The sequence below is a fragment of the Gopherus flavomarginatus genome, chromosome 1 (genome assembly GCF_025201925.1).
Source record: "Gopherus flavomarginatus isolate rGopFla2 chromosome 1, rGopFla2.mat.asm, whole genome shotgun sequence".
Taxonomy (NCBI): Eukaryota; Metazoa; Chordata; order Testudines; family Testudinidae; genus Gopherus; species Gopherus flavomarginatus.
Window position 1 is genome coordinate 319,319,639 of NC_066617.1, and position 27,987 is coordinate 319,347,625.

At 40.0% G+C, this 27,987-nt stretch overlaps 1 protein-coding gene across 2 annotated transcripts in view; it reads left to right on the top strand.

The window, feature by feature from the left end:
• TRPC4 (transient receptor potential cation channel subfamily C member 4) overlaps positions 1 to 27,987 on the top strand; it is a 195,085-nt gene that overhangs the window by 161,914 nt on the left and 5,184 nt on the right. For both annotated transcript variants that reach the window (XM_050937174.1, XM_050937176.1), the window contains 3 exons: positions 12,479 to 12,792; positions 14,828 to 15,023; positions 17,613 to 17,807. In XM_050937174.1, the coding sequence (XP_050793131.1) occupies positions 12,479 to 12,792; positions 14,828 to 15,023; positions 17,613 to 17,807 (705 nt within the window). The remainder of the gene's footprint in view (positions 1 to 12,478; positions 12,793 to 14,827; positions 15,024 to 17,612; positions 17,808 to 27,987) is intronic.

A 27,987-nucleotide genomic window follows, 5' to 3' on the forward strand; every position in this document is an offset into this window, starting at 1 on the left:
CATTATTAGATTTCAGTGATTTCAAGTTTATTTCCACCAACTATCCAATAACTACAGGGCTAGATTCTCTCCTGTGCCCAGATCCAGTAGGCTAAGAAGAAAGTGGGCATCCATAAAGGAACCGTTTACAGCTCCCTGTTCTCAAGTCACAGCTGTTCTGGCTGCAGCCGTGGCATAAGTTTAGAGCAGACCTCGGAGCTTGTCTAATTTATGTCAGTTGGCGATGGTTCATCAGTGTCCATATGCCCAGCTGATGACTGGCAGAGTGGAACAGAGCACTTACACACTTGACCTGCCATCTTCCTCTTCCATCACATCAGGTGTTTCTAAACTTTTTGCTTGCATGTCCCCATTTTCAGACTTTCTGTTTTCTGTGACCCCAGATCACAGCAAAGCAACATAGTAACTAAGGAATCCAAGAAGATTGCACATTAAATATATTTAATGCTCGCTAATATGACACATGGCTTGCACATTGCGACACAGCTCCTCAAAGTCCGGTGATGTGGTAGAAATTGCATATCTAATCTCCAATTTGACATCAGTGGTAGATAGATACTGAGACTTGACGAACACAAGTGTGCTGAATCAAGCTCCACAGTTACGTGCTCATGAATGTCACCATCAGTTTCAAGGTGTATGCTGAGAGTGCAAGATAATCATTCTTCATAGTGAACCAGAATCCTGGGAGAGAAAGTTGGGCATATGTTACTCACAAGAATTGATCAGAGGACATTTTGATGGGCTGTTCAATTTCAGCTGTTGGCAAATCCATGGTATCAGGCTTGCACTGAACGTAGTTTCACACCCAATCACACATTGTCATGTCCAAGTTGAGGGAAAAGGATGCAAACTGTTCCTCCATCTGGCTGAGCTGTTCAGCCATCACATGTGTGGGAAGCTCAATAATTTCACTGACAACCAGGAAATTAGAAAGATGTGGGAAGGATTCCTCATTTGTCTCTAATAGATAATTCTTCCAGAAAACAATTTTCTTCATTAATCCTATGAGTCAATCACTCAGCTGAAGAATGTGGGTTTTCTTTCCTTGCAGACCTGTAGGCATTTCATTCAGTTTCCTAAATATGTCTGTGACTTGGCCAGGAAGGCACTTCTTCCTTTGGTCACCTAGAAAATCAACAAATTCACTCTTTTTGCAGTCCATTGTATAAGCACACAGCTCATCTCTCAGTTCAAAAAATCATCCCAGTACTTTTTCTCAGAGAGCTTCAGTGTGAAATAAAAACGTGTCATGATCAGATCCCTTGTCTTCACACAGTTTTGCAAACAGATGTGTGCAAAGAGGCTGAGTCTTGATGTAGTTCACAATAGATGATACTGCAAAAATTCACCTAGCTCTGGACTCACAGCTTTCTATTCCTGTTGTTTTCTGTGATTCATGTAGTGAGTCCACAGAGCAGATAGAGCAACTTTCTTTACCAAGGCATTCAGACCTGCTGGTGGCCTGCCATAGACAGAGTTCCTTCTGTGCAAAAGCTTACAATGTGATCACCAAGGACATTTTTGTTTTGCTTGTAGCCATGTAGTACATCGAACGTTCCTTGTGCTTCCTTGTGTCCAGGAAGAGGGAGACAATAGAATGTCTTCAAGAATTGCACTCTTCCATGTATTTCACAAAAGCCAAGATATGTGCATCAGGACCCTCAATGCTCACATCAACTTGAAGAACAAAAGCATCTGTGTTTTTCAGACTCTCCATCAGTGTGTTTTCCTGATCTGCTGCTATCACCTCAATCCTTCAATTCACTGTGTTGTTGGAGAGTAGTATGTCTTTGGGTTTGTTTGCCTCAGTTTCCCCACACATTATCTTCAACATTGATTTCATCTGGTAAAATCAAAATCTCTTGGCCTGCACCAGGCAGCAACTCACTTCAGGTGATGCCTTTTGTGTGTGGTCAGAGATGGACAGGGCTCTTTTGAACTGCACTTGTTGACATGAAAGTTCTTCTTTCCAGCTCGGGAAAAATGACCTTGGTTTTCCTACATGTTCCCTATGAAGGGCTTACAAGGGTCATTTAAGTTTACTGGGCTTCAAGCTTGTGTGTGTGTGACATAGCAGGCATTTTGTCCTTTCTTCATTCTTGACAAAAACATTGGTGAAACCATATGCAAAGCCTCACCATATTTGCCTGCACATTTCTTGCATGCCTGTTTTTTGCACATACCTGCATTACTAGACTCACTGCTGGAGGATGAAGCAGATACCCTGCATAAAAATGAGTCCATTGTGCCTCATCTCACAAGTCAGAAAGAGGAATTCTTAGTTAAGCAGATGAGGCCAGGACTTAGGAAGGCCCTGTGTGCTGATACTACGGCAGCACAGAGACAGTGACTTACAATGATCCTTTATGCTTGAGTGCCATAAAGGTACTCAGGGTGCCATAAAAAGATATGGGCCCTGCCTTAAGGAGTTTCCAAGCCACTTCAGATTCCCTTTCAGAAAAAGCTAGCACAGGTTCCTACCCACTCAAGCAGAGAAGATGCTCTGTTGAGAAGGCTGCTGCCCACAGAGAAGCATCTTCTGGATTCAAGTCTCAGCTGAATGCTTGCACAGCCTGATGGGGCAAATGGCATCCTCACAACCACTTCTTCACAGCTCATGCGTCGAGACCTACTGTACAAACACCACAACAGGAAGCTGCCATTTTACAAAATGCATTCACCATACATGCAAGGTCATGCCATGAGCTGGCTGCTATTTAGATGTACAAAATGGCAACCTCCCGGCGCAGAGTTTGAGGAGCAGGTCTGGACACGTTCAGGGGCGGATGGCATCATCTCGTGGTTCAAATCTGGTCCTTTGGACCTGTGACCCCATCTACTAATGGCACAAACCCATTTGGAATTGCAACCAACATTTTGGGAACCGCTGCATCTCAGCAGAGTATGTAGGGGGCAAGGGGTAGCATAGTAGCTGTTTGTGCTGATTTCACACCCATTCAGAACTTCTCAGGGGAAGTTTCATCTAGGCAGCTGTGGCCAGATTCGAGACCCCGTGCATCACTCAGGTAGAGCAAAGATATTTGAAAAGGTGGAGAAAAATCTGCCTCCTTTTATTCAGAAAGCTAATGGAATGTGTTTTGATATGCAGACACAGTTTCATATACAGTGACTAGGAAATAGCCTTTTTATTGGTCCAAAATGCAAAATAACAACCTCATTGGTAATTTAAACCTTTCTAAAACATTGTAGACATCCAATTTTTCCTTTTAGAACAATGTTAATTTGAAATCATAATAATCCTTTCATCTCCCAGGCAGCTTCTGCCTTCTGTAATCAGATTCCAAGGTGACAATGTATGAAGTAATATGCATCCATTACCCTCCAAATTAGTGTTATGGTGCTAATCAGACTCCAAATGTAAACACAGAAGTGCATAAAATATTACCTTTAATTCTGAAATTATTTGTTTTGTTATGCCTGTGATTTTTAAATCCAACTAGCTTTTTTGTCCTTGCTTTTTTTCACCTTTCCTTTGGTAAAATGATTAAATCAGAGTATATAAATATTGCCTCTGATATAAGCAACTGAAATAATGAGTGGTTAATTGCTTAATCAATCACATTCATTTCAAATTCTTAAAATATGATTATTTTCCAGTTGTACAAGAAATGAGGACCTAGGATTACAAACACTACCAAAATGTTATAAAATATGACCTTTACTTTCATTTGCTAAAAGCTGCATGTCTATTTTTTCTGAAATATAGTTTTGCCTGTATTTACTGAAATAATTATATAGGCCCAGTTCTCAAATGTGTTCTACCTGTTGTGTATCACTCTAGTGGCACAACATAGCCAGGTTTCAGAGTAGCAGCTGTGTTAGTCTCTATCTGCAAAAAGAACAAGAGTACTTGTGGCACCTTAGAGACTAACAAATTTATTTGAGCCAGACACCCATCTTAACCAGCTTCCTTGTATAAGAGGCATAGCAGCTCAATGCTACTCCCTGATGTGGAAGATGTTCCCAGAAGAAAAAAAAAAGTTAATTGCTGGAAGAAAAAAATGCTTGCTGATATCAAACTTTTGAGTCTGCAAGCAGCTGAATGTTATTTAGAGCAGCCCATATGCTGCTCTAAATTACATCAGGCACTAGAGGAGCCCATAGTTAGGTCCAGAATTGGGAAAATGCAAAAGGATATCTTAGAGCGTTCTTTGACCATTCTTCCACCTCAGTGATAAGTGTGTCTTATGGTCATCTGAGGACCAGGGTCCAGAGCCTCAGTTGAGGTGCGTAAATAGCTTTGAAGATCAGGGCCTTGTCTCTTATACCTGTTTATCTACCAACATACAAGTTAAATGTCACATGGTTATAAATGTATTGTAGTCTCATACATTTTAAGTTCATAAAGGCATGATTTATGTTAAGGGCTGTATCTGCTTCAATTGAGGATTATAAATACAAATAGAACTGTTTATGCTGTAAAACAAAGGATTCTGTTTATATTTTGAAACTATAGTATGTTTTGTACTGCTGAGTCAAGTACTCCTCTCACTTCGATGCATTACACCTAAGGATGCTTTTAATGTTTTATTAAACTGAAGCATGGCTTCCATTACTGTGTGTTTTCAGCTGTGTAAGAAATTGCACACAGCTGATGTCACTAAATAATTGCCTCTCACCCATTAGCATGTAATGCTGTGTAATTCTATCACTCTGGGGGCAGAGATCATATTCAGAGTGTAATTCTATCCTGAAAAGTGATTCTGTATCTAAACTACATTGTTGGGCTCCATATTTATTGTCTCAGTCCTTTCCATATTGAATCTACTCTGCTAATTAGTACAAGGATGTTTTTTTCCCCTAAATATCAGTGCTTCAAACACTAGGATGCTTAGCCTGTCTCTCTGGCATTGTAAAAGGTTTTAACTGATATTTGGCCAATGCCGAAGATTAGACATTCACTTGCACTGGCGTATTAACTGCACAGTAAGAAAAAGTATAATTTTTGTGCTTCGTTTTTGTTGTTTAACATCTTTTGGCTGATTATTCTCAGTTTTTCTCTACTGGTTCTCTGAAATGTACAGTACAGATTGTGACATACATGGCCTAATAACAATAATTTGAATTTCATCCAAGAATTAACCTTTCCAAGAATTTCAAAGCATTTTACAGAGGTAGGAAAAATATTTATCCCTTTTATTATAGATGAGAAAACTGAGATATCAAGAGTCATACGTGATTTAATTAAGGTCGGAAAGATAGTCAGTAGCAGAGCTGCAACTAGAACAAGGTCTCCTTATTCACATTTATATAATAACTTGACCACACTGTCTCTCCTTAGGATCATATGATAATTCTGCAATTTATGGTTTCTGCTCTAGAGAGTAAAAAGTAATTATCTGGCCACCTTCCCAATGCTTACAACTGTCTTGGATGTTAATCTTGTGTATGGTTTTCTGTGAATAATTATCAGGAACTGTTATTTCATATTCCTTTGGCATCATTAATATACATGATAAATTTGCTTTGAAGTTCTAGTCTTTACATAGTTCTAAACTGTCCATATTTGCTTTCTTCAGTTTTCCATAGGTGTGGACTATGTATTTCCCCTATGTATTAAATAGTTATTAAGTAAATGATTGCCTTGGCAACATGCCAACGGGTTGTGTTTGAGCTGGAGGTGGAGTGCAGAAATTCTATCAGTTGTTACAATATGAGCAACCCAAGAAATCAAAACTCATGCTCCATCAGAGTTTCGTTGGTGTAAGATGATGATCTATTAGGAACCCTCCACAGAGGGCCTGATCCAAAGGCCATTGAAGTCAGTCCCATGCACTGTGGAACTGCAGAATCAAAGCTCTGCATTACTGAGGTGGCAGGATATATTTGTGTTTTTACCTTCTTTGAATTACTGAATATAAGCCATTGCTGGAATCAAGATAAAATACTTTATGTATCTATGATCTTCTCTTGTATGGGAAATCTCACATTCCTGTACTCATTTCGTATTACTCAGTGTGTAATGACTCTATATTGACATACTATCAAACAGTCATTTCATATCCTAATTCTTTTTATAACCCTATAGTGTGCAAATGAACTAAAGTGAATTAATATACTAAATATACACATACTGTTTTTGAGGAAACTATTGAATGAGCAATTTACTGGAAGCCAGTGGAGGTGAGAAGTTTTGACTGGGTTTATTTAGTTTCTTTTAGTAAGGATATTTTTGACTTTGTTATTAAGCAAGTCCCTTTTCAGTCCCATCCTGGTCTGTCTTTATCTAAGATGCAGTTTATATCGTGTAATATGTAGTATAGTATATTCAGTTTCAATATAAAATTACTGTAGACACAAATTATAAAATTACAGTGCACACAAAGAAATACATTAACTCTTCGATTTGCTGAGAGTCCTACAGAGCTCTGACATTTGATATACAGTGAAATGTCTAACTGCACTCCACGAACATTTACAGATTTCAGTCATAATGATTAGGAAGGAGAATGAGACAATACAAAGTGGAATCTGCAGTTTGAATAACAGATTATAATCAGAATAATTCTGAGGTGCCTTGTAACTCCTGAGAAATAAAGGATGAATGTCCAAAGAGATCATTTATGGAGAAAACAACCACTTGTGGTTCATAAAAAACTAACAAAAATGAAATAAATATTAGCATCTTTAGAGTGGCCCATTTGCTAATATTTCTTTCACTATTTTTAATGGGCTGTTTCCCCCATAAATGATCTGTTTTCCCTTTTCTCTTTCACTTCTCAGGAGTTACTGAGCTCCTGAGTAAATGTGCTTATTCAAACCTGTCTCTCAAACAATAGGTATCAATTTGTGCTAGTATCTTTTTCATTCCATGGCCTGGCCATGCAGTTATTCTCTTCTGCTCTTACTAATATTCCTTCTGCTTTTAACATGGTCAGTCAATCTCATTCTTCCTCCTTTTTTTTCCTTTTGATATCTGTGATTCTGTGCTCTCCTGGTTCATCTCTTTTCTTGATGAATAGTCAGTCAGCATTTTAATCCATAGATCTTCATCTTTCTTTCTTCCCAATGTATCCTTTCTGTCAGGCGAAGCCAGCCACAACCAGGGCCAGATTCAATATCTAGGGATTCCTTTCCATTGATACAACACAGAACCGGCTCAAACCCCCACCCAGTAACCTGGGGAAATTACACACCACCCCTGGGCACTTCTGAGAGGCAATACTTTGCCACTCGTAAGCACAGAAGCTGAGTGTAAAAAAGAAACTTTTAATAAGAGGAGGGAAGTAACTCGGTATTAATTTGGGGAAATACTGCAAACAGGGTTTATAAACATAAACCGTGAGCAAAAGACCCACCCTGAAGTGGCCGGTGTCCTTTTCCCTTCAGGTTCTTAAGTCCAGCAACCCAAAAGTCCCTTTAGCATGCTCATCCCTTATCTGCACCCCATTCATATTTGCTGTCCTTGGTCAGTGCAGACCCAGTGTTCAGAGGTGCATCTGCAGAGTTCACCTCCCACGCTGGGTGGAGATAAGGAGGCACCTTACTTGCTCTGCTGCTCGGGCGCTCGTCCACTGACCCTCTCTCCTGCTGCCTTGCTGGCTTCTTCTGCACCTCTCCACCAGCTGCCCTGTTGGCCACTCACTACAACTCTCTGCTTCACCAGCCACTCATTTGCCAGCTGACTGTCAGTCACCTTCTGCTGCCACCTGCCTCTCTTCTGTGACCTCTGCACATCAGTCTCTTAATGATTTTTAGCTCTTAGCAGTCTGGGCAGAAATACCATCCCACCACAACTGATTTCAGCTGTAACTGAGCATTTAAAATAACAAAAGAGGCTCCCAAGGAAGCCTATTTAGTGCTTTCTTTGAATAGTCAGGAGGAAGAGGTCAATCCAGTCTGGAGACTCTGAGGGAGAGTCCACAACCTCCTGGCTGGGACACCTGTTCCCACCCCTCTTACTTTCACAGGGCTCTGGCATTTGAGCCCCTGGCTTAACGAGGTCCTTTCAGCTGAAGGTGACCCCCCTCATTTGAGACAGGTTAAGCACAATCTTGCTTCCCTGTATTCTTACAATAATTACAACATTTTGGTAACAGCATTTCACTCCCCCTGCATTCAATATTAAAGTAACTTGTAACCCAACACCAGCCAAAGTTAATTACTTTGAGCAAAACATCACTCTATTTGCTGGATATCTAAGCAGAGCAGGCACAAACTGTATTTACATAAACACACCCAAAGTCTCTCCACCTCCCAGCTAGCTGTCAGGGAAGAATTCATTCCCTGCTTACACCTTACTTGCTGGCATCAACCTAGTTTCTGTTCTCAATCCCTTCTATACATCTTCCTCTTGACCTCATCTGTTCCCACGTTTCAACTATGCGTTTATGTGGTCTGGATTCCAGACCTACATCTCCACTCTTCACCTCCTTCATTATGTTTTAATCTTGTAACTCCAAGTGTCCTTCTGACATCTCCAGCCTCTCAAACAATATCTCTCCAAAACAGAATGTATCATTCTTTCCTTTCCATCCCACTACCTTCCTTCTCTATCACTTCACATTTCTGGCCATATAACAGATTCACAATCTCCTTGTAATTTTCAATTCTCTTCTTCCTATTTCTCCTTTTAAAAATCAACAACATCCATCCTTTCATATAATCTCCCCTACTAAAATATTTGTCCATATATTGGCCATATCTTCCTTCAGTTCTCTTCTCTGCTCACCCTTGTTCTCAACTCTCCACCATCTAATCTATCCAAACCTTTGTAGTTAAAGTAATCTTCCTCTCCTACTTTCCCAGCCCCATTATACTCCTTGTGAATCCTTTCAATGACTTCTGGTCTGTTAGCATATCCAGGTTCCTAGCCATCCCCTTCAAGTCACTACAACCTCCTCTTCCTAATGACATCTTTGTTTTTAATTGTTCACTACTTTTCTACTCTCTAAACTCCTTCCAATCCACTCTTCCCACTGCTCTCTCAATCTTATCAGCTACATGCCTTCATTTATGATATCCCCAGCACTTGGCAGGTTTCCTGTTCTCCTCTCCCTCTTTCTCCACCTACAAATGCTCAGTCAGAGCATGTCAGCTCTTCAGTACATGGACAGTTTCTTCTTATATTTTTAGAAAAGTGCCACGTACATTTACAGTGATGTCTAAATTATACTATATAATAATATTATTCAGAAAAGTCACCGTGAAAAGGACATTGAGGAGTTGCACTTTTATTCTGTCAGTAACTTCTATATTCAGTTTTCTCAGTTTGCTGACTGCTAGCATTGCAAACTCAGCCATTGCTCTGCAACACAAGTTGTGCTCTTTCTGCCACTTATGTCATCACCAGTAATAAGGATTTTACAATCAGACCTGAATTGATGATTTGGTTAATGATGCATGAGGAAGAATAACATGTGTCCTGTTCTTGCATAGCTGTATTGGCTCTACCGTGCCAGCGGTAACAAAAGCTTGATTTTATGAGGAAGGTCACTAGAGTAAGGAAATGGTTTTGTGGCTAGGGCACTGGCTGGGACTCCAACATGGCTGAGTCTCTCCACAGCTCAGTCATAGATTTTCTGTGTGACTCTCTCTAAGTCACTTTTTCTCTCCTGTGTGTCAGTAAAATGAGGATAATAGTACTTCCCTACCTCCATGAGGTGAATCCATTAATGATTGGTGCCCAGGTGCTGCTGTATTGAGGGTCATATAAGCACCAAGACATGACTTGACATAGAGGGAGCAAATGTAGCTTGTGTCTATTGAACTTAGACTTTAGTAGTAGTAATAGTAATATTACCTATTTCTTATTTTGCACTTTTTATCAATTAATCTCAACACACTTTAAAGTATTTATGACCTTTAAAGTATTTATCAATGACCTTTAAAGTATTTATCCTTACAACATCCCTGTGAGATAGGGAAGTATTGTTATCCCTGTAAGTACTTCAACAGGGATTATGGGCTAGATTCACATTGCCACACCTTTTAGGCACCTAGAAAATCACTGGGATTCACAAAACCCACATCTGACAGCTAATCTGTTTATACAGTGAATAGGGAGGGAGCGGTGTCTCAGAGTGGGATTCACAAAAGCCAGCACGCTAGGCATCTCCTCTGCTAATCTAGTCAATGGGATATGCGGAAGAGAGGGATGTGTCCTAAGACACCCCACCCCACCTCACCCCCGTGGAAGTTTGGCACTTAAGTCAGGCTGGAGGGAGACATCTCCCTCTGCTTGGGATTCTCCATGGCAAACCCTTTCTTGGCACCTATGTGGTTTTTGCAAGAAGTCTGGGGGGGGGAATCACTTTTAGCCTAGTGATTAGGGTACACACCTTGGCTGTGAGAGGCTCTGATTCAAGTATTCATTCAAGGGAAAGGCTTTTGACCTGGTTCTGTCACCTTTCAGGTGTGTGCCTTCACTACTGGGCTGATGTGGCGCTCTCGCCTGTTGAAGCTGTTCCACTGTGGCTACGTCATTAATGATTTAGGACAAATGTTTTTTATTTAAAATCCATTGTCATGAAAAAGTTACATTAACTGTGTTGTGGGGGATTGTTTTCCCCCCAGTGCATTCAGAAATTAAGAACATTTCTTTGTTTGAGACAAAAAAACCTTTATTTAACTAGCAAATTGAAAGAACTAGCAAGGATCTCTTCAGTGTGAGCCTATACGCCATTTTCACATGAGGATCAATGTGGAGTGGTCACCACACACAAATTCACTGCATTCTCCACATTGCTTGTGGCTCTTCTGGTCAGCTGACTGTGGCAAATATGTCAGTGTAACCAAAGGACAAAATAATAGAGCAACACATTTGGAATACATTTGTACCTTACATACATTTTTGATACAGAAAAATGTTTTTTATAATTAATTTTAAAAAAATGTCACTGAATTGTGTACATACTCCTAGGTGAAAATGTCCTAAAACAGCATAGCTGGAGGGTCACCAGTTCATGAGTTTTCACAATATATATGCTTGTGGGATACAACTTTACCCCACGAATATAGATGAAGGTTAAAAAAGGTCATTGGACAATGGATACTTGATCTCCCACCTTGCCCGAGTGAATGCATTCAGCACGAGGCTACAGAATTATTCTCATGCTTGTTTCTTCTTTCTCTCTCTCTGACCCAGTGACTCTTTCATTATTAATCCACATGAAACAGCTTCAACAGGAGAGACTGTGGGGGTCTCACCTCAGGCTCTCCCATAGCTCAGTGGTTAGGGCCTATAGCTGAGAGATAGCAGACTCCAGTTCATCTCCCTTCTCCCTCTCAGTTGGAGTTGCAACTTGAGTTGGTCAGCTCCCACACCCCAGTTGTGTACACTGAGGTAAAAGTTCTGAGGGAGGTCCTCTTTCCCCCACTGGCTATTTTGTGTGATCTCACTTACCAGATCAGATCGCCATAGGCAAGCTCTGAGCATGCTTACCAGATCAGGCCCCACAGTTCCAATGCCTTTCTTCCCCTGGTTCATGCATTGCTTTGGGGCTATGAAGTCCAGATACCTGGTGTGAGGTAGGAGTGTGCATGCACAGAGGCAGAAACATAAATACTTAGGGAGATTTTACTGAAAAAATGTAGATACCAAGTGAATTTAGATGCCAACTGTATTTGGGAGCAGCTGAACAGAGGTTTTGTGAATCCCAGTGGGCCTTATTCCGGGATTTAGGTTCCTAAAGTGGTAGTTAGGTGCATAAGTCCTTTTGTGAATTTAGCCCTGTGTCTTCTGATATGTTCTGTACAGCACAGAGTATATTAAAGGTACTCAATAGATAATCAGTAAAAATTACAGAAGAGTATTTAAAAAAGGTTTTATTTTAAAATGCATTTCAACTTCATGGAACCTATCGGTAGTCCTGGACTGTTAAAGGTTCATGATTACAAGGATCAGACTGACTGAAAATGAGGTAAGTAAACAATTAGGCGTGGCTTAAAGGGAGAACAAATAGATATTGTCATTGTTTTAATATTAGAGATTAAATGATATTCTTATTCTTTATCTATTGTATAGCAACTTTTCAGTGATTATCCAGGCCTTGATCTATCAAATGCTTATATATGGAGTCTTTATTCATTTGAGTAGTTTCATTGACTTTGCAGGATCCAGCACCCACTTCCTACATTTTGAGAGAGCCAGACCTTCATAAATTTGCTAAATACAATTACAGTGTATACTGCTTTTCTACTGTCTGTCACAGACAGTTACAAAAAGACCAGACGTGTAATCCTTTCACTGCAACTAAATCATAACAAAATACAAAAAGTCTAATATAAATTATCCTTCAGATGAAGGTCTGGATAAGGACAAACACACAAGCCATATTTGTTCTAATATTAAGATTATGAACGCCTTTGAAGAGACAAACCAGACGTAGTCCATTCCAAAAAAGGGCTAATTTTTGTGTTATTCATGCCTGAACAGAATGGCTCAGCAAAGAAACTGAACAACTTTGATTTCTATATGAAAACAAAAGTATAATTCTCTCTTTTTTTTTTCCAGTATAGTGGGTTACTCCCACGACAAAGCTGGGATATGTGGCACCCCACATTGGTGGCTGAGGCATTGTTTGCTATTGCGAACATCTTTAGTTCCCTGCGCTTGATCTCATTATTTACTGCAAATTCTCACCTGGGTCCTCTGCAAATATCTCTAGGAAGAATGTTACTGGACATTTTAAAGTTTCTATTCATATACTGTCTCGTGCTGCTAGCTTTTGCAAATGGGTTGAACCAGCTGTACTTCTATTATGAAACAAATGAACCCAACAGCTGCAAAGGAATACGGTGTGAAAAGCAGAATAATGCATTTTCAACGTAAGTGGCATATCTACTTTTCATTTGATACATGCAATATTTTACTGTAAACTCTACTTAGACTGGCTCAAACTATAAGCTCTTTGGGGAAGAGACATCTTTTTTGTTCAGCATTTGTGCAACACCTAGCACAGTGGCATCCTGGTCCATGACTGTCTCTAGGTCATACAATACAAAATAATAATAATAATAATAATAATTAATAAATACTTACAGCAGTCTAGGATAACATATGGTCTATGCTAGAAAGACGTCCACAGACGTAACTTAAAAGGGTCTGAGCTAAAATGAGATAAATGGGATGATAGCGTTATTTTGGCAATAAAATACTGATCTGGCTCCAAACAAATAAATGTAACCTGCTAAGAGTTTTCTTCTACGGGCAAATGTTGCTGTGGTTTTCTTCTATGTCTGTTTGTTAATATTAAAGTGTCATCTTCTGAACAACTTTAGTTTTCAAAAACTTCAGGATTGTTTGTGTGTGGATAAATTGGATGTACAAGGTTCCACTGAAGCAGGACAAGGAAAAAAATTCAGTCCAAGCTGCCAGGGAGCCTGAATGCAAGGCCACCTTCAATTGAATTTCTTGTAAATGTTCAATCTCTACATTCTCACTTTTGTCTCAAAGGCTAAATAATAATGAGTTTCAGTTATTTATTTGCTTTCACTTTGAAAATCAGTGATTTTAGTTCTTTAGCTATATCAAGTAACAAGGTTAGTGCCCAATCGATATTAAATGAATCTTAATTCTCTACTTGAACTTTCACCTTCCACACTAAATTAGACTTCTGATACAAACAGCTGTTACCAGCTGAGTTCTGTAAGTCATATTTAGCTACTCACCTACATTTAAATTGGACCAAGAGCCACTTCCCCATCAGGGTGACGTTGAGTGAGGCAATGATCATTTGGCTGTCTCCCTGGGGTTCTGAAGAGGGGTGCTGGCAGTGATTATGGCCGTAAAAGAGGCTGTCTGGGCAGGCTGTGGTGGCTCCTGCTTCTTTAGTGCATGAGAAATCTCCAGCAGGGGAGTTTAGTGGTGCATTCTGTCTATGCCTTTCCAAGAACTGCAGCAAGACATGCTGCACAGCCACTCCTTGGAGGCACCCTGGGCCCAATTCTCCACTTACTTGCACCAGATTTACACATCTGTAACTCCAGAATCCAGTTTAGTTACTCCTGACTTGCACTGATATAAAAGAGAGGAGAATCAGGCTCTAGGACTTGCATAGCCATAGCCATACTGCCCAGGAGCATAGGGCTGATCAGGGCTCAAAATAATAATTTGTAGTGTGTTAGCACAGCTTTACGTTACAAAGAAGTGATATTATTTCAAACTGTTTAGCTCCTGCGGATCTGTTTCAAAGATGGCACCTTGTTATTTGACATCCTAGCTGCTGTCCTTGCCATAGCTCTAAGGGGATACTATATAATTTAACTGTAGAATCACAATGTCCTTTTGTGATTGTCTGCTTTATCTTTGAATTTCTGAGCTCTTTACTAAACAAAATGTATGCGTGGGAATGCCCCTCGAATTCTACAGCTCCTTTTATCTAGAAGACTTTCAAAGCACCCTACCAATTGAATATACAAACTGTTTACTGATACAAACAAATCATTTTAACCCACTGCTGAAATTCAGACACCAGCTTAATTTCGGGGTCCAATTCTGGCCCACTGTTGTCAAGACAATGCTCTCATTGACTTCAGTGGGATCAGCCTTAGGCATGTGGGCCAAAAATGTTCAAGTGTAGGTACCTACATTTAAATAACTGGCCTGATTTTCAGAGATGCTGGGCAGTGATTTGAACATAATTAGCCACTTACTGAAGGGCCTATTTATGTATTTAGATACCTGGCTTTAAGGACTGAAGTTTGGAAAGTTTACCAAAATTTCCCTGGAAAATTGCATAATTTTGTGTATATTGGGGAAAATCCTGTCCTCTGCTATCATAAAATGCTTTAACTGTGCATGTGGGGAAAGATTTGGGTATATATGTATATTTTCTGTAATTACTATCTATTTATTTTTCAGACTATTTGAAACACTACAGTCATTATTCTGGTCTGTATTTGGTCTCATCAATCTGTACGTGACTAATGTAAAAGCACGACATGAGTTTACTGAGTTTGTTGGGGCCACCATGTTTGGAACCTATAATGTCATCTCGCTGGTTGTTCTACTCAACATGTTAATAGCCATGATGAATAACTCTTACCAGCTCATTGCTGTAAGTTATTTCTCCTTATTAAATCACTTGCAATGAGTACTTCTCTCAGTTCCCACGTTCACTTTTTCCAGCATTAAATCCCATTTAAATATGGAGTACGGGGACACATTCTCTGATGTCTTCTAGTTCCTTTGCACTGCCCTTCAAGCATAAACAGACCAGAAAACTGCTGGATTTGGCCAGATGAAGATTCTCCCTGAATTCTGAATGGTGCAAAGCTGCTCCTGACACAGCAGTTGTGTTGTGGGAGGGGCAGCGTATATCAGGGTTGCTGTCAACTGGCATAGGTTAGAGCAGGCTGTTCTAGCCAGGATCTGCTCCAAGAATAAGGAATCTGCAACAGGCTAGTTGCATGTTTTCTACTTAACACTCAAGCTTTAAAAGGCTGTTTTCCAGACTTCACGCCAAATCAATGGTTAGTACTATATCCAGTGATTCTTAGAGATCTTAAACAGTGGTGGCTCCAGGCATCAGTGCACCAAGCACATGCCTGGGGCGGCAAGCCGTGGGAGGCGCTCTGCCGGTCCCTGCGAGGGTGGCAGTCAGGCTGTCTTCAGCAGCGTGCCTGCAGGAGGTCCGCCGGACCCGCAGATTCAGCGGCAATTTGGCAGCGGGTACGCCGAAGCCGTGGGACCAGGGACCTCCCGCAAACATGCCGCCAAAGGCAGCCTGCCTGCCATGCTTGGGGCAGCAAAAAAGCTAGATCTTAAAGATAAAATTAATGGGAACTGGGTGTCCAAAATCTCAGCCATTGGGACAAATATAAATGTAGATGTAGGAGTGATCCTTCATTCCTTGCTCAAGCAAAGCACCCTGTCACATTAAAGAGAGATTTGCTTAAGTAGAGATAGCAGGAGCTGGTGCATCTTAAGACCATCACATCTAGAGAGTTTAAAATATTTACTTTCCCACCTTCAGTTCTCTAAGACTCTATGCAAGTGCTAATCCCTTGCAGGAGAGAATACAGTAACTGAAACTGGTGTAGTTTCACGAAGTGGTGGCTTTACAAATTGCACATACTCTCCTACTAACAGGGAATGCAAAGATGTGGTATCTGATCTGATGACATATATGCAAGCTGCAGTAGAGGCCTCGTACATTTCCTTAATTGGTCCTGTTTTCTCATTTCATGAAAACTGTGTCTTTATCCTAATCAGAACTTTGGGGTTACTTTTTTATATATCTTAACACTCATTAAATAGATTGATCCTTGGCAGATGCAGTCATGACTAGAACTCAGGGCCGCCCAGAGGATTCAGGGGGGTCTGGGGCAAAGCAATTTCGGGGGCCTCTTCCATAAAAAAAAAGTTGCAGTACTACAGAATACTATATTCTTGTGGGGGCCCCTGCGGGGGCTGGGGGCTGGGGCCAATTGCCCCACTTGCCCCCCCCCTTGGGCAGCCCTGCTAGAACTGTGTAGAGAAGAGAAATGCCACTTCGTGAAGGAGTTCAGGATTTCAGAATTTGGTTTTGATCTGATTAGGAATGAAATCAGAAATTTTTGAAATTCTCTGAGAAAAATTTTTTTGAAAGAATCATTTTGTTTCAGTTTTGACTTTTTAAAAGTTGTCTATTTTAATCCATGATCTAACCAGGAACTTGAACCTAGGCCTCCCATGTGCTGGATGAGTTCCCCGATCGCTAGGCTAATGGGTATTTGAAGGAAAGCAATTTCTTTTCTCCCCCTGAAAAGTTTGGATAGGGATCTCTTTTATCCTGATGTGGAATGGGGAAAAATGTAATCTCAAAAATTTTCCTGGGACAAGAAAATTGTTTCTGCCCACATCTGCTCATATGGTAACAAATCCACAGCTCTGTACAGCACTGTCCTGAAAACAGGAGAGCAACTAGTATTGCCAATTCTTACTATTTGATTGCAGCTCCCACTATATTTGGTGTTTATTTAAACACTCAGCTCCTGGAGGCATATGATTAGATGAGACTCTCAACTTTCATTTAAAAATATATATAAGTTTCCACCCCTTATGGTTGCAGGGAAAAGCTCAAAGCACCATCTGAGAGTACCCAAAAGAATTAAAAGCCAAAAAACAAATTAAAAGAATCCAATAATATTTTTAAACTCATGATTTTTGGGAGACCTCACTCATGATGTTTGAATTTTTGAGGTTGCCAATTAACAGACCCCCCACAAAATGGGACCCACTTTTACTACATTTCCCAGGTCCCACAGCCTTGCTCAAGCTAGTACATCACAAAGTAAGTGAATTGCTCCATGTTGAATGCATGTTGTTATGATGATATGGTACTACAGCAAAAGACCACTGCTAGACAGTTAGTATTTTTTCTAGTTGTAATTTTCCTTTGCTGCCTTAGAGATGTTAAATTATTTTAAATATCTGTAGCAATGCAAGAAAGATTAAATGTGACACAATATGCACACTATCTCTTACTGGGCAAAACAAGTCAATTGCTGTATTAAAATTTCTATCAAAAAGAGACAGCTGTGGTTTTTTACAAGCCATTTAATTAGCACTTGAGGATATGTTTAGCTTTATAGGACCCCTGTAAGTTTTTTTTCCCACCTTGTTAATTTAGCAGTTTGTCAGTTGTTATGTTTCTTGTATACAGGATCATGCAGACATCGAATGGAAGTTTGCTCGAACAAAGCTTTGGATGAGTTACTTTGAAGAAGGAGGGACTCTGCCCACTCCCTTCAATGTTTTACCAAGTCCCAAGTCACTCTGGTATCTGATCAAATGGACATGGAGATATCTGTGCAAGAAAAAGATTAGAAGGAAACCCGAAAGTTTTGGAACTATAGGGGTAAGGAATAAACCATTCTGGTTCTTACTCCGTCTCTTCCCATCCCTTTCTAAATAGATGTTTTTTAGCCTTGCAGAGCTGGAAAGTCATGTAGGCCTGGGCCACACTACACAGTTAGGTCAACATAAGCTGCCTTGTGTTGACCTAGTTGCTCATGTGGCTACATTTAAATTTGACTCCCACCGATGTAAGTGCCACAGTAACACCACCTCCCCAAGCAGCATTGAGCCATGGTCGATGTATTGAGGTCAGGGCAGCATGAGTCTAGACATTGCATTACTGTATTGTCCCCAACGGTCCTCCAGCAGCTGTCTCACAATGCCAGGCACTGATTGCTCTTGTCACAGTTCTGAACTCCACTGCTCAGAGATCACAGAGGCAGGAAGCTCCTTCCCTCTCCACTCACACATTTTAAAACCCTGGGAATTTTTGAAATGCCTTTTCCTGATTGCCCTGTTATCCATTCTCCACAATTCCATTCTCCACTGTTGTGTGTAACTGCTCAGCTAGCCATGCCAGCCACACTCTCCAGCCTGGGTCTCCTGGGCCTGTGGGGAAAAAAGGCTGTGCATGCATAGCTACCGACCTGCTGTAGAAACGTGGTCATCTGTGAGCAGCTTGCTTGTGGATGCAGACGAAGTGATAAGACAGGGATCAGCAGCAGTGCTGCATGAGAGCAGAGGAACTGTGGCAGGCATGTCTCAGGGAGGCCTACAGTTGATCTGGAATGCAGCCTTACACATCCAGAAGTTCTGCAGCCACTGCTTATCATCCCAACCCCACATTACGATGCAGTCTCGTGAGTCAATGCCCATTTCTCAGGCCCAGAAGAAGCTCTCCACCATCTGCAGCCACTTAGTGCACACCACTAACAACCTTGAATTGGATCTTGCTATGTCCCACAGCAAAATGTCCTCCAATAAATCATCATGTTTCTCCCAGATTTGGTTTTTCTTGCAGCTCTGCAAATACTGCAGGACTATGCATCCTGTGCTTGCAATGCTCAAAACACCAGTGCAGAGCTGTGCAGGCTTCTGTCAGAGATGGCAGACAGTGAAGAGGGCCACGCAGGTTTGTGGGATTTTTAAAAATGGTGCAAAAATGGCATTATGGGATGTACAAAATTGCATGTTGGGAAGTTGACCCCTTACTCCCAGTCATCCCTGTGTGACTTGTTCCTGCCCCTCCATGCATTACCAAAACTTCCCAAAAGACAATGTGCTGGATGGTGGCAAATTATACACTGGGATACTTATCCACAGTGCACCGTACTATGCATCAGCACAAGCACTCCTGGTAAGTACACACAGCGCCGACACATGGAGACAAGTATGCATACCCACAAACCATATACTGTGACACTTTTATGCCATCGTAACTTGCGTCGGCAAAAGTTTGTAGCATAGACATGGCCTTAAGATATGTCTGTACTGCAACCAAAACTGTGACTACAGCACATGTAGACATAGATTTGATCTAGCTAGCCTGAATAACAATAGCAGTGAAGCTGAGGCATCTTAAGTTGACTAGCTGCTCAAGAACATACCCAGGATCCCAGGCCAGCTGCCATGCATGCTGCTGTGGCTTTATGACTATCATTATTACGGCGACCTAGAGCAAAGCTAGCTTGGGTATGTCTTCACAGGCAGCAACCACACTTCTGATTGCAGTGTAGATGTCCCCTTAGCTTTCAAATGGGGTTGATGAACATGACAATATCATTGTGGTGTGTCATGCTGACACTGAGTTGCATTCATGGCATGCTGTTGAAGTAGAGAGACCCACGTATCACACATTTATGCAATATCACCTTGAAAACATGACAATGTGGTGTCAAATATTGCACCTTTGCCAAAGACCTGCCTGTGGGGTCTAAATGAGATACCTGTGGCTCCACAGCCATAGTTTAAGTATCACTGACATACCACAGACAAATAGCATATATCCACAATATAGTACAGTATATAATGAATATGTGATAATGTGCTAGTAAGTATTGTAAGGCTCTGGAAGCATTGCTCATGAGAAGCCATTCCTATTATAGAGGAAACCTCTTGGAGGATAAGGGCGCTTACACGATGCAGGCAGAAGTATTTTCTAATTTTCCTATATATGTCATGCTAGATCAAACACAACCCTGTTCTCATCGTTCAGCACAGCTTCATAGTGCATGGAGCATAAGGAACTGGGAACCTTTAGGAGAAGAAGGAAAAGGAAAAGGAAGGGATCCCCACTAGAGAGGCAAAGGCTGGTTGAGCCAGTTATCAGGACACTAGCCTTGGATTTGGGAGACATGGATTCAACTTCCAGCTCAGACACAGATTTCCTGTGTGACTGTGAGCAAGTCACTAAATCTCTCCATGCTGCCATTCCCTATCTGTAAAATGGGGACAATACTTCCCTATCTCACAGGGATGTTGCAGGATAGATACTATGAAGATTGCGGAGTGCTTGATACAACAGGAAGGTGGGGCATATCAGTACCTATAAAGGAAAGATACAAGGGATACAGTCCTGGCTCTAATAAATTCAATGGCAAAACTCCCACACACTTTAATGAAGGCAGAAGTTTACCCCAGAAGCAGGGACTGGGGAAATTACATGGAGGATCTGATGTATTCTCCTATCTGGGCCATTGTTCTATTCATATATACCCCTGTCTCCTTATCTATTTTCTCTTTCCAACCCTCATCAAATGAATGATGGTCTAGACTTGCCCCACTCACTGTCCTGTCATAGCCTGTCATTCACTTTAATCAGTGAGAGGTTTTTCTCCTGGGTGGACTTATAGAGAAACAAACATGCAGTGATATCTCATGTGTGATGGATCTGCAGAATGACAGCTGAAACTAGTCCAGATTTCCTGAAAAAGATGCTGAATTCATGTGTTCCAGACCATGGCCTTGTCAGACAACATTTGCATCATGAAAGGCTGGTGTGATTGGTTTAGCTGCCACTACTGTAGCTAGGAAAGAAAGAATAGAGAAGGAAAAGAGACAGCCACAGAAAGGGAGAAAGTCGGTGTCAGCAAAAAAACCAAAAAACAAACACCAAGGGGTATGAGGATGGAACTGAAACAGATTATGAAAAATAGACTGCAGCAATCAGACAAGTGAAAAGAGATGGAGACATTAAAACTCACATAGAAAAACCAGGGATAAAGAAAGATTGATTCAGAAAGAAAGAAAAGCAAAACTAAAACCAGGAGCTGAATTCAGAAAGAACGATGGAAAACAACAATGAACCCCAAAGTCCCATAACAGAAGAAAAAGAAACAAATGCCAGACAGAAAAAAAAAGAGTAGGATTATATTTAAAAGAGAAATATGACTCACAGTTGCAATGTGTTTGGGTATTTGGAGGTGAGGTAGATAACATTCATTTATTACACATTTTGAGCCAGATTATTAGATGGTCTAAACAACTGTGTTAAGTTTAGGGGAGCTATTCCAATTCACACCAGCTGAGGATCTGGGGATCTACTATGTCTTTTAAAGACATTAGTGATTAATATCAGTTCAGAATTAATTTAACTTGAATCCTTTTATAAGTATTAATCACTTGGAAATCAGTTTTTAAAATACCATTAGGGGTAAACTAAGTAAAGTAAGTCAGGTAATGTTATGATGGCACCCAGCCTACCAATATTATGACTTATTCATCAGTGTTTAAAAACAGCCAGTGAAATAGGTTTTGTTGCAAATAGAATTGAACAAAAATGCCATTGTTTTTTATAGGAAGATTTGAAAAAAAACAACTTTTTTTTTCAAAATCATTGTAATTTTTTAAAATGTATTTATTTTTGTTTTTGATGAAAACTCAATATTTTTTATGTTTTATTTTGTTTCTCCCTCATCTGTCCTCTTTCCTCCTCTCCCTCCCCCACCCGGAACCCTGGTTTCAGGTAAATGATAAGATACAAAGGAAAAGGGGAGTAAAACGGAGGGAAAATACTGAAAAGTGAATTTTTGTGTCTTCTGGTTTTTTATGGGGGAAAAAAACACAAACATTTTGAAAGAAACATTTTCCATAAAACTTTTGTGTAAAAAAAGAAAAAGGCTTTTGTCTGCAAACAATTTTTGAGGGGAATTTTCCAACAAGCTCTCATTGCAAGAGCCTCTCTTTTTTGTTTGTTTGGAACATGACTAATTTTTCTCTGCTTGTGACTCTAAGGCCTGATCCAAAGTCCACAGAAATTCTTATACTGACTTCATTAGGCTTTGGATCAGGCCTAGAGTGGACACACACAATTTCTTCGGAGTACTTCCTTATGAGCTATATACATACCAGACTGTTGAACTGCCTGCCCTCCAAAAAGGGCAAATTCCCCTTTGGTCCAGTGGGCTTGGCTGGTGCAGGGTACACTATGGGAGTCTGTCAGACACCTCCCTTTGCCAGTTATTCATTTTCATTTTTCTTGAATGAAAATTCTCTGCATCTGCCAGAGTCTACTATGCAGTGGACAGCCAATCCTCTGGATCGATCAGATATCACACACAGCTAGTTTATGAAATCTTTCTCCTACCACATGAGTTTTCTTTGGAGCAGCAGGCTCTTCAGTCGGTGGACCATTTGAACAGCTGATTTGACTAAATTAAACATTTATTGATTATTATTGATTTCATCAGAAATGTTGATGGTAAATTAACAAAATGTTATCATTTGTTATGTTTACAATATCATAGACTAATTGAAATTATAAAGTCTAAACATTTCCACAAGGGTACTTTGAGATTCCCAAAATGCAATATTTTGGATATTTCATTTTTTAGTAAATTTTGACCTTTCATTCTGATTTGGGATGAAAGAAGATTTCAGAATGTTGAAATGTTCCATTTCCCAACCCAACCATCTCTACTGCTCAGCTGTTCTGAGGTCATCTGGTCCAACCACAGGTGGAGCTTACTCACAGACAATGTAAAAAGTCAAGTGATGTTCAGTTGTAATTTACCAGCACTTAGGTTCTAATACTAAATGCTGATCAGAAAGGTCCTTTACCTTCAAAAATTATTGCACACTTTTATTAAGTTTTATGTATTTTTTTATTTTTGCTAATGTCATTTTGACAGCCCAGTATATGCAGTACTGTCTTTAGCTGTTATCACAAAATGGTACAAAGTTAGTACTTCATTGCATATCTTTAAGACTGGGTAGTCAAGAGGCAGACTGCAGGCCAAATCCAGACTGCCAGATGCTTTTGAACAGACCACGAAAGCTTTTATTTACTTATTATTATCATTACTGTTATTGTGGTGTAAAAATGTTTCTCTGTGGTCTGGACATTGAATATACCTTGACTAAGAAATTTGGACCTTGACAAAAAGTAATTGACTGCCCCTATTCTAAGACAACTAGTATGCTGCTGTTTAAGCAATATAGAGAAGCTGCATTGATGTACATACATAAACTATGGATTTTTAGTGCAGTTTTACTGACCTTTTTAGGCCTAAATTTTCCAGGCTAATCAATGTCTTTTGGTGTCTAAAATTATTCAGCTTGGCTAACCACAATCTGTGACCATGTTTGAAATATAGGCCCTAATTCATAAAAAAAAGAAGTGTTGGAATAAATTATATTATTTTTCTCCAACTATGTGACATGTTTCACTATCCAGATTTGTTATTGATGTAGGATGAAATTTCAGAGCTGTTATTTAGTGTCTTATCACCATCACTCAATAGTAGATTTCTCCATTCTGATTTTAAACTTAAAGTAGTCTGAAGGACATAGGGGAAGGGATTTGCTAAGAACACCTTGAGTATTTCCTCATGCTGCTGACTTACATACGCATTTAAGAGAAACAAGGTGGGTGAGATAATATATTTTATTCCATTGGTGAGGGAGATAAGCTTTTGAGCTTACACAGAGCTATTCTTCAGGTCTGAGAAAAAAGAGCTCTGTGTAAGCTTGAAAGCTTATCTTTCTCACCAAAAGAAGTTGGTCCAAGAAAAAATATTACCTCACCTACCTTGTCTTTCTGATCTCCTGGGACCAACACAGCTACAACACCACTGCATAAGCATTTACCTATATTCCGTTTTACTCAGGTTCTTATACCATTCTCATCACATTATCTGAGCACCTTCCAGAAGTGTATTAAGTGATTCAACTAGCATTTGTCACAGATTTCTCCTTTTTTCTTACTCTTTTCTTTCCAAGAGGAAAATAATGTGAGGTTTTAGCTTTTATGTATCTGCTGTGGTTTGTTAGTGAAGGTTAGGTCAAAGGAGTGCAATCACCCTTGGGATGGAAAGTGGTGACATTTGAGGTGGCGGTTTGGTTCTGCAGGAGTTTCTTGCACAGCCCGGGACCAGGTCCAGAGAAAGCAGTGTCTCCTTCAGAGATAAGATTTACCCTAGCCATGGACAGCTGTGTTGTTCCTGGGGACTGGCATTGTCCAGCATGGTACACATCCCAGAGTATCCTTGATCCAGACCATTAAGCTCCTTGATGATAAGGCCAGACTTTGAATTTGAATTCTACCTTTATGAAAATTTCTAGGTGAAAAACAATTGGCCAGAAAAAAATCATGTCTCTAAAAATAATTTAGTATTATTACATTTCTGACCAGTAAATAGATTTTGCTGCCAAGTCTGCAAAACTGTATTGATCGGCTTGCAATTTAATAAATGGGATTATAGAAATTATTAGTACTGGTATTAAAGTAATGATTAGAGCAGGGGTAGGCAACTACGGCATGCGTGCCGAAGGCGGCATGAGAGCTGATTTTCAGTGGCACTCACACTGCCCGGGTCCTGGCCACCCGTCTGCGGGGCTCTACATTTTAATTTAATTTTAAATGAAGCTTCTTAAACATTTTTAATCCCTTATTTACTTTACATACAACAATAGTTTAGTTATATATTATAGACTTATAGAAAGAGACCTTCTAAAAATATTAAAATGTATTACCGGCAGACAAAGCCTTAAATTAGAGTGAATAAATGAAGACTCGGCACACCACTTCTGAAAGGTTGCCACACCCTGGATTAGAGTCTCTCAAATTAGGTACATGCAAGGTCCTGTATGTACACAGGACATCAGAAAGGACTTATTGTTATCTTTCTTTTTATCACATGCACAGACCGATTAAGTGACTTGCCCAGTATCACATAGAAAGTTTGTGGTAGAGCTAGGAACTGAACTGGCATCTTAGGGGTTCCACTGGTCATCACGTGATCATGCCTTCTCTTTATTGCAGTGTTTAATATATGTATATATATTTTTGTCTATGGCTGTTGTTCTACCCACAACTTCCAACTGCACTTCACATACAGCTGAGCTGCATTTAAACATCAACTTTTCTTTAACAAAAAGTCATTAAAAAATCTAAATCAAAGGTTTTTGAATCCTCACTTTTTTTCTTGCTTAAACAAAAGGTCCATCTGGGAGTGGAGCACTAAACAAAGAGAAGGGTTAAGTATTGACATTTGGCATGTATGCAGCTTTCATTAAGTTTTGAATCTTGGCAGCACCAATTTTAATTTTATCTTTTTATTAAAAAAAATAATAAATCTTGACTCGTAAACATTTCCTAATTTAGCTTTCTCCATCGCAAAGGGAAAGCTGTGAGTGAAGTCATGTTGAAAATTTTAGACACAGCTGTGCTGAGAAGAAACAGACTCTATAGTTCTTTGTGGGAAAACATCCTTAACTTCAAGATTTAGTTTAGTTTCAGTGATTTGATGGCACATTTTCACAAGTGACCTCAGTCTTTGACTGTCCTGGCCAGCGTTATGCACCTAGAATCTTATGTACTTGCTATTGACCTATGATAAAGTTGCAGGTGGTCAGTACCTCCAAAAATTAAGCTCTGGGGCCATCATTCTTAAAAACGTCTGTAATTTTGAGTGCTTAACTTGAAACATTTTGCTTGTTGAAGTGTGGGCACCCGAAAAAAAAAAAGGCAATCAAAATTTGAGGCTCCCTTTGAAAATTTGAGCCTTAGCCTTTAAGAAACTGTTTCTTAAGTAGATAACACTTGGGAACTGCCTGTTCCTAAGGAGTTTTAGGGGAATGGATAGGGGCACTACTGTGGGAGGTCAGAGGGGTTTCTTAGAGTTGGGAGCTAAGGCATATCTCTTGTCTGTAACATGTCCCACTCTACAGCACCCTCACCCTGCTGGAAACCCTCACAGGTTTCTGGCACACATTTTTCACAGTTCCCAACCTGAACTGAGAATCAGCAGTGGGTAGAAAGCTCATGGCAGTGAGTTTGCAGAATGTGAGGATCCATTCTGCCATGAGGAAGAAGAGAAAGGGAATTAGGAGCTGAAGAAAAGATCTGAGCATTTTAACTGGAGATGGAGAACTGAGGCATTGAACACTAGTTTGATATAATATGTGTATACATGTAGGTGCGCACACATGCACACATTTATTCTTCTCCAGTTTATCAGTGTTGTGCATTAAATACATATTGTAATTGTAGTAAAAATATTCTGGAGATATTTGCACGTTGAAAAATATGGTTAGTATTGTCGGCCAAAATCCTATATTACCAGGCTGTGTGCTGAGTGGTCAGTGCACTGCTCCACTGGGAGTTTTGCCAGTGACTTCAGTGGGTGCAGGAACAGAAAATAACTGATCTGGCTAATCAGTGTTACCTTGCTCCATATCAGCATAAGCTGAGGGAGGCTGAACTTGAGCTGCTGTGTTTATTTTGAATTTCACTGTAAATACCCAGAGTGCTGAGCTGTGGTGGTATTTTCTGCAATGCAGGACTCAGTATCTATTTTGTTTATTGGGTTCACTACCTTTACTTCGAGTTAAGCACATTTCAGTGATATGTTAAAATGATTTTTTTTCCTCATTACCAAATCTTCTGTGAGTCAGATTTGTCTTCATGAACCCTAATGCTGTTAGGATTTCCTCAGTCTTCTCCCAACAAGAGGGAGACATCTCCACCTGGTGGCCCACCTTAAAACATTGCAAGAGCAAAGTTGCTTTAATGCAGAGTAGGGGAGGGCTACATCCCTTCCTTTGCAAAGGGGTTTTGCAGAAACATTGTACTGTGTGGGCATAGTACTCAATGCATTTCCACTCAGTCTTCAGGTGATGGAGTTAGAAAGGACGTAGTAACTTGTGTTTAGCATGCACAAAATTACATAAGACACAGAAATGTAATCAGGAAAAAGCAATGGAATAACTAGAGGGCAGCTGCTCACTTAGGGAACCATTCTCTGCAGTGTCTTTTCAGAGAAGCTACCACAACAGAAAATGCAATGTCCCTCCTCCTTCCCCCGCCCCCTACATCCTGCTGTAGTCTCATCATGACTTTGCAGTAAATTATGAAAGAGAAATCAATCACAAATTACAAACCATCCACTAGTACAGGAATATTACCAATCATAAGTAAATTGTAAATCAGCCTTGACTGCAAGAGCTGGAGAAAATATATGAATGCCTGATTTGTTATAACTTCAGTTTTATCAGGTCTCCTAGATACATTTTGCCATAGGTTAGACATCCAGTTGCATTTGGGATGACAAATGTAGGAGACAAAAATAAAAATTAACAATCTTGCTCCCACTAACTTACTCTGTGTCTGCCACTGGTGCGAACTCTGCTGGAATAGGGTGTCCAGTTCTCATGTCCAAAACTCAAGAAAGATATTGGTAAGCTGGAGAAGGTTCAGAGAGGATTCAAAAGAATGATTAAAGATTCAGAAAACATGCCCTATAACGATAGGCTCAAACAGCCCAATCTATTTATTTTAAGAAAGAGAAGATTAAGGGGTGACTTGATTACAGTCTATTGCTCTACATGGGGAACAAATATTTGATGATGGACTTTTTAATATAGTACAGAACAGTATAACACAAACCAATGGCGGGAAATTTAAGCTAGGTAAATTCAAACTGGAAAGACAGCATAAATTTTTAACCGTGATGGTAATTAACCATTGAAGCAATTTACCAAAGGTTGTGGTAGATTCTTCACACTGGCAATTTTTAAATCAAGATTGGATATTTTTTCTAACAGATCTGCTCTAGGAATTATTTTGGGAAAATCTATGGCCTGTGTTATACAGGTGGTCAAGCTAGATGGTCACAATTTTCTCTTCTGGATTTGGAATCTATTAATATAAGCTAGGGACAATCAAAGGTATAGAATAAGCAAAGACTTCAATCAGCCCATCTGAATTGTTATTGAGGAGATCATTAACTCATGAGCAGAGT